At 51.3% G+C, this 7933-nt stretch overlaps 1 gene segment (V, D, J or C); it reads left to right on the top strand.

Annotated features, from left to right (window-relative positions):
• Positions 1-693: 693 nt before the first annotated feature.
• Positions 694-1611, top strand: LOC116828061 (T cell receptor alpha variable 10-like). The segment is given in 2 exon segments: positions 694-859; positions 1270-1611. Coding segments are annotated over 2 exon segments (333 nt in total).
• Positions 1612-7933: the final 6322 nt, after the last annotated feature.

The raw sequence follows: 7933 nt of genomic DNA on the forward strand, positions 1-7933 counted from the left end.
AATCCATTCATATCTATGTGGTGCTGAGATACTGCAGGCACTGGGTCAGGGGGCAGGATGGGACAAAAACGCTTTTTAAAATATTTTCATGGGAGCCCAAGGGAATTAGGTGCTCAGCTCCCAGTGGAATTCAAGGGAAATTGGGCTACAAACTCCCTCAGAGATCTTTGACCATTCCAACCTAACACTGCCTGCATTGGGTGTTTCTCTGGCCATATTACCACAGTGTCTACCCACCTCACAACCATCACTTTATTGGTCCACACAACACCCGTGTGAGGTGGGAAAGTGCTGTTATCCTCATTTTATGGTTGGGGATCTGAGGAACAGAGGGGCAGATTTTTAAAGGGCTTTAGGTACTTGTGGGATTTTTCACAAGTGCCTCGGTGCCAAACACCCTTTGAAATCAATGGGTGTTAGGTGCCTTGGGTGTGTTTGCAAAATCCCACTGGGCCACCTTTTAAAAATGTGGCCCTGAGTGATTTGCCAAAAGCCACCCAGAATATCTGTGGTAGAGGAAGAACTCGAACCCAAGTCTTGGTTAGTGCTACAGTTACTGATCTCTTCCGCTGCTTAGATATCGCCAAGGAATCGCCTCCTGCCGGGTGCCTTTGTCTACGCTGGGGCTGCACAGCTCCGAGAAGGCAGTTGAGCTTGTGCAGGAGCAAGCGGCAGCAGCTACAGGATCCTAGGCTGGTGTGTGTGTCACATGCTGCGTCTGAGAAGAAAACTAAAAGCAGGCAGAGATGAGCCAGTCACCCACTGCATCTCAGTGCCCGGTTGCTGCAGGTGTCAGAATTTCACTTCGCCTCGAGAACCATGAGACTGCAAGTCTCCTGGGTCTTTCTTCCTTTGTACTGTAAGTTTCTGCTCAGAATACGCTGGGCTCTTCTAAGCCAGATGCTTTGCTTGTAGGACATTGAACTAGGAACGGCTGGAGACGTATTTAATTCAGTTCACAGCTCTGTTTGATTCAGAGTTACAGCACCTATATATGGGAAAGAGGGGGCTACCAACGGGACCCAACTCTGTCTCTGATCTATTTAAAGAGTCATATTGCCCTGGGGTTCTTTGTTAGCATTTCTTACCTCTTTTCAAGGCCGGGGAAGATTCTAGGTAGAGAGAGAGAGGGTGCATTGGACAATGGATGGATGGAAGGGCGCTTCAGAGAGAAGAGAGATAGCACATAGGGTAGAATGGTCAGATAGGTAGAGAGGCAAAGTAACACACCCTCACCTACATTTCAGCTGTTCTTTTGTTCCCCTTCAGTCTTCTGCTCCGAAGCCCAGGTGGATCAGAGCCCCCAGGCCCTGGTTACTGGGGAAGGGAAGGTCTCCACCATGTCCTGTGCTTTCACCAGCAAGTACCAAACCTTCCACTGGTACCAGAAGCTCCCTCGGCGAGGTCTGACCTACCTGCTGTCCGTCAGCCCTCAGGAGAACGCTACCGAGCAACGGTTCGTGGGGCAGCCCCTGGAAGATGGGAAACGCAGCTCCCTGCACATCACCGACTCCCAGCTGGGGGACTCAGGCAGCTACCTCTGTGCCGTGAGAGCACAGTGACACAGGCAGAGCTGGGCTCTGTGCAAAAACACTCATCTTCTGAGAGACAGTTTAGGGCAGGAGATGCAGGGACGGACCCCCGCATGGTTCAAAGCAATATTACTCCATGGAAGTCAATCATAGAAATGTAGAACTGGACACTGATAGATTATATAGTTCAGGTTCTGCATTGAATTAGGAGTAAGTATTAACAGACCATCTCTGACACTGTCTAACCTGGTCTTAAAAACCGTCAATGATGGCAATTCCACAACTTCCATAGGCAATTTATTCCAATGCTTAACAACCCGGTCAGGAAGCTTTTCCTAAATCTCTCTTGCTGCAGTTTAAGCTCTTTACTTCTTGTCCTGTCCTCAGCGGTTAAGAAGAACAATTTATCACTTTCTTCTTTAAAATAACCTTTTATCTACTTGAAGACTGTTATCATGTCTCCCCTCCTTCTCTTCTGCAGATGAAACATGCATTTTTTCTCTTTTCCCTCATAGATCATGTGTTCTAGACCTTTAATAATCTTTGTTTCTGCCCCCTGTGCTTTTCCCACATTTTTCCTGAACTCTGGTGCCCTAAACTGGTCGCAATACTCGAGTTACAAAATTATGTTCACTTTCTTTGCAACAATATTACATTGCTGACTAATATATAGTTTGAGATCTACTACAATCCCTAGATCCTTTTCTGCAGTACTCCTTCCAGGGCCTGGGGCTATTAGATTTTGTGGCGCCCCTAGGCTCCAGGATAGGGCCAAAATGAGTTAGTGTGTGGGAGGAGACTGACCCAGGAGGGTGGATGCAGGCGGGGATGAGGGCTTCAACTGGGGGTGCAGGCTCCAGGGTGGGGCTTCGGATGAGGCCTTTGGGATGAAGGAGGAGGCTCCAGGCTGGGGCCAAAGGGTTTGGAGTGTGGGAGGGGGCTCAGAGCAGGAGGTTGGGTTGGAAGTGCGGGGTCTGGGAGGGAGTTGGGGTGTGAGAGTGGGCTTGGGGTTGGGGTGCAGGGTCTGGGAGGGAATTAGGGGTGGGAGAGGGCTCAGGGTTCGCGTAGGGGTTGGAGTGAAGAGTGCTTACCTGGAGCAGCTCCCGTTTGGTGTGTTTGTGTGTGGAGGAACAGGTGGCTCTGCGTGGCCCATGCTGCTGCCTGGCATGGAGACTCCACCCGCGCAGGTCCCATTGGCCATGATTCCTGGCCATACTTCCCAACTTTCCTATGCATTGGAATAGTTTGTTCTTGTGCCCATAATAATATCACTCTAGAAAAGCTGCCAACTCTCCTGCTCTATTTTTCCTTATAGATTTGCTTACAAGGGGGTCTTACCAATTCTCTGGTTTTCAAGGGGACAGATCCTCAGCACTTGTAAATTGGCAGAGGTCCATTGGAGTAAATGGAGCCAAATCCCCAGCAGGTGTAAATCGGTGTAGATTAATCGGAGTCAATGGGGAATGAAACTGTGTATGAGTCTGTCATTCTTCTGATCTTTCAGCTGGGATTCCCCTGAAGCAGAGTATTTCTTCCTCTCCCCCTTCTGTGCCAGGCCAGCAGATGGCGCTAGAGTGCTCACCGCCTCCGCTGCGAACCCCGGTTAATTCCCACAGCCCGAGGTCGGGGCTGGACCCAGCCCAGCCCAGTTCGCAGAGCTGCTGTTCCGCCCCGGGGCAGAGAATGAAACAGCAGCTTCTGTTTGCGGAGAATCCTTCCCTTGAGAAGCGGTAACCTGAGGGGAGGGAGAATTCTCGTTTCCTCTTGTCTCCTCTCCTGCAGACCTTCCTCGGACTGGCTCTGCCTCGGAATATTCCCCTGCCAGGGAGAGAAGAAACGGAGCTCACCATGGGCTCAGAGAGTGGAGCTGCTCTGTGGAGCCTTCTCCTCACCTTTGCTTTTCTCTGTGAGTGAAACAAATATTTTCTCGTTCTAAAGGGTAAAAAGACACAGACTCTTAAAAGCCAGTGAGGGGCAAGATATTATAGATAGATAGGTAAATAGTTAGATAGATAGATAGATCTCCTTTACGCTATTTATGAGCTACTGCACCCAGCAGGAGAGAAGGGTCTGCCAATTGGAAATATCAACCTCTGCTCTATTTGAACAGTAATATTGCTTTGAAGTTCTTTGTTAGCATTCCTTGTCCTGTTTTTTTAAGATTCAGGGAGAGTACTGAGAAGAATAAATAGATGCTCATGGCAAGATCTATATCTACCTGTATAGACAAGTAGATATAGATACTGGGGATAGAACAATAGAGTGATGGATGGAGGCTGGAGAGGGCAGGCTGAATAGATAGATCCATAGATAAAGAGTTAATGTAACACTCTCATAATATTTATTTTACCTGCTATTATTTCCTTTCCCTCCAGTCTCCTGCTGCGAACCCCAAGTGGTTCAGAGCCCTGAGTCGCTGGTTACTGGGGAAGGGAAGGTCTCTACCATGTCCTGCTCCTTCACCAGCACTTACCGAACCTTCTACTGGTACCAGCAGCTCCCTGGGCAAAGGCCGACCCACCTGCTGACTGCGAGCTCTAATGAGAATGTCACTGTGGGGCGGTTCACAGGCGAGCACCTGGAAAGTGGGAAAAGCAGCACCCTACACATCACCGACTCCCAGCTGGGAGACTCAGGCAGCTACCTCTGTGCGGTGGATGCACAGTGACACAGGCGGAGCTGGGCTCAGGGCAAAAACCCTCATCCTCTGACAGGCAGTTTAAGGGAGGAGATGCAGGGGCAGTTCCCCAGATGGCTTAAAGCAGCATAATTCCATGGCAGCCAAGGGGACTGATCCTCAGCCGTTATAAATGAAAATAGCTCTAGTGGAGTCAACGGGGCCACAACGTAAGGACCAGGGGACTGGAACCCAGGTCTTCAGATCATGGGACAGCTGTGTGAAGATCACATAAATCCGGAGTCACTCCACATGTGTTCATTGTGGTGACTAGATTACAAGAAATCCGAGACACAAATTCATTTTCTTTTCTTTCTATAGGATATCTTCTCAAGGAAAGTTCATTACCAAACATAACCAGTGGGAAACCATCTTCCCTTAAGGGAGCCGAATGCAAAATATCTCTTGGCTTCAAAGCTATAAGGTCATCCACGTTTCATTACCAACAAGAAACAAACAAAGCTAACTCCCCTCCCTCCTCGAAAGCCAGAACAAAGTTTTCTGCTCCCTCGTGTCCCAGTGCAGTTCAGACAAGAGCCCGGGAGGGGGCGCTTCAGAACTGAGAGCTCTGTCTGGTTGGTCTATAAATCTAGTTTTTTCTCTCCACCTCCTCCGTTACCCCTCATCCCAACCCCCTCCAGTCCCGGACCCTGCCAGACTTTTTATCAGCGCAACGGAAAGGCAGCTACCAGCAGGGCCAGCTCTAGGTTTTTTGCCGCCCCAAACAAAACAATTTTTGGCTACCCCCCACCTGAGCCCTTGGATCTCACCCCTCCCCCACCCGCACCCCCCTGCCTGCCACAGCCCTGGGCTCCCCCACCAGGGCTAACTCCTGCTGCTCCCCCTCGCTAGAAGTGACCATAACAGCCAAGGTGAAAAATCAGAGGGTTGGGGGGTAATAAGATCCCTATATAAGAAAAATACCCAAAATTGGACTGCCTGATAATCGGGACATTGTGGTCACTCTCACCCTCACTGCCAGCCAGCACCAGCACTGGCAGCGGTGGGGTAACGCAGTGGGCCTCTATGCCATGCCATCAAGCCCAGGTCCTCCAGCCAGGCCCCGCCTCTGGAACTGCTGGGCCCAGGAAGGCAGAGCTGGGGATCTGCCCCCGGCAACTGAGAAGCTGGGGCAAACGGTACTCCCAGAGGAAGTGGACGCCCAGAGAGCAGAATGCAGGCCTGCACGGCGCACCCACCAATCTAGGCCCTGGCTAGCTGCTGCGTTCTGGCTGCCCCTGCACAGTCCAGACAGCTCAGGCAGCTTTGCCCAGCCCCAGAATGCCGTGCTGAGGGGTAGCCTCCTCTGAGCACGCTGCAGGCGCTCGTGGCCCCGTGACAGCGGCCCTTTCCACCTGAAGTCTCCCACCAACCTGCTGCCCGCCAGCACAAGTGGGCAAACTGCTTCCCTGTGGCATGAACTGCTAGCAGCCCAGGTTCCCCCCTGCACATGTAGCACGTGCTGCTGCCGGGCAAGTCTAGGCTTTCCACGCAGAAGCAAAAAAATAAATAAAAAAAGTGGCCGATTCCGCCCTGAAAATGTGCCACCCCAAGCACCTGCTTGGTTTGCTGGTGCCTAGAGCCAGCCCTTCCTCCAACCCACTTTCACCAGCATTCGGGTTCTTATTACCACCAGCTGCCTCCAACACCTGTAGCTTCACCACCCAGCCCTGAAAACTGTGACCCTTACCCACTGCACTCAACTCCCATCACCATGCAGTATAGCCATCCTGAAGTGCAGCACTCATTGCACAGCACTCCAGACAGGAAGGCTGAGTATGATAAAAGGACATATGAAAATATGTGATTGTACCATTCCCCACCATGTTGCCCTTTGTGTTTCCCAAGAAGTTGCACTTTTGTTTAATAAATTAATTTTCTTTTAAATAAATGGATTTTTTGGTTTTGAAAATGTTCTCTATTATTGCATTAAGTAAAAGATACCTTAGCCCAGGAAAGCAATAGGCAGTGCAAGTCAGCGTAGCAAACACAGATTAGTACTAACAGTGGAAGCACTGCATTTCACTCTAGTGCAGGGGGCCAGACATTACTGGTGGCTTTTAGCCTCAAATTGCTCCCTCAAGGCATCTCTAATCCTTGCAGCCCGGTGCTGGGCCCCTCTAATAGCCCTGCTCTCTGGCTGTTCAAATTCAGCCTCCAGATGTTGAACCTCTGAGTTCCATCCCTGAGTGAATCTTTCACCCTTCCCTTCACAAATGTTATGGAGAGTACAGCAAGTGGATATAACCACACAGGGATGCAGGCATCGGCCAAGTCCAGCTTCCCATGCAGAGAGCACCAGCAGCCCTTTAAATGGCCAAAAACACTCCACAGTCATTCTGCACTGACTCAGTCTGTTGTTGAACCTCTCCTTGCTGCTGTCAAGGCTCCCTGTGTAGGGTTTCATGAGCCACGGCATTAAAGGGTAAGTGGGGTCTCCAAGGATCACGATGGGCATTTTGACTTCCCCTGTGGTGATCTTCTGGTCTGGGGAAAAAAGTCCCAGCTTGTAGCTTCCTGAACAGACCAGTGTTCCAAAATATGTGTGTGTCATGCACCTTTCCGGGCCAGTCTGCATTAATATCAATGAAATGCCCACAGTGATCCACAAGTGCCTGGAGAACCATAAATACTCCTTCTGATTAATGTACTCGGAGGCTAGGTGGGCTGGTGCCAGAATTGGAATATGTGTCCCATCTACCACCCCTCCACAGTTAGGGAAACTCATTTGTGCAAAGCCAGCCTTCAGCAATGTGGGACTCACTGCTGTGGCGCATTCTGTTGATCTCTGTCGTGAATTAGCACTCCAGCCATCAGAGCGCCCTCTGCAGGCTGGTAATCTGCCTTACTACTGCCCCCCTGTCCCTCCCAGGATCCCAGTGCCCGTTTTCTCTGGGGTGCTGCCCCTCTGGCAGTAACCCCCAATCTCAGGGTCTCCCCTCCCAGGGGTACCCCCACCCCCTATCCCCACCTCGCCTCAGTCTTGGCTACTGCCAGTCACTACTTAGCCTCCGTTCACTGGGGCAGACTGCAGTGTATCAGCCACTCATCACAGGCAAGGGGGGGTCTTGTCCTTCTGCCTCTGCCTACCCATGAGCTGCCTTCTGCAATCCAAGTGCCCCGTTGGCCTTACCCTAGGCTGCAGCCTGGGGCTTTCCTAGGCCAGAGCTTCCCGGCTCCCTTGGCCTTTCCCCAGCCTTGATCCACTCTAGGCACTTGATTAAGATCCCTGCAGGCAGACCCTTCTCTCTCTGAATGCAGAGAGATACTGTTTGCTTTGCTCCTGGCTCAAGCCTTTATAGGACCAGTTGGGCCCTGATTGGGGCCTGGCCCCAGCTGAGCCTGCTTCCCACTCAGCCTGGATTGTTCTCCCAGCCCTCCAGCCCTCTCCCAGGGCTGGTTTTAACCCTGTCAGGGCTGGAGTAGGTAACCACCCCGCTACATAGCCACAATGTCATGCATGTTACCCAGAGTCACGATTCTTCTGAGCAGGATGCAATTAATGGCCCTGCAAACTTGCATCAACATCAGGGGTGGCTCTAGGCACCAGCTAAGCAGCAGCTGGCAGGGATCCAGCCTGGGAGCTGAGAACCAACAGGGGCTCTGGTAGCTGTAGTTCCTTAGTTAGCTCCCTGCCCATAGAGTCAGCCCTGGAGCAGGGAAAGAACTACATTTCCCAGCATTCCCTTGGCAGCGGTCAACAGGAAAGGAAGGGAGAGGCAGT

Source organism: Chelonoidis abingdonii, chromosome 14 (genome assembly GCF_003597395.2).
Source record: "Chelonoidis abingdonii isolate Lonesome George chromosome 14, CheloAbing_2.0, whole genome shotgun sequence".
In the NCBI taxonomy this organism is placed as follows: Eukaryota; Metazoa; Chordata; order Testudines; family Testudinidae; genus Chelonoidis; species Chelonoidis abingdonii.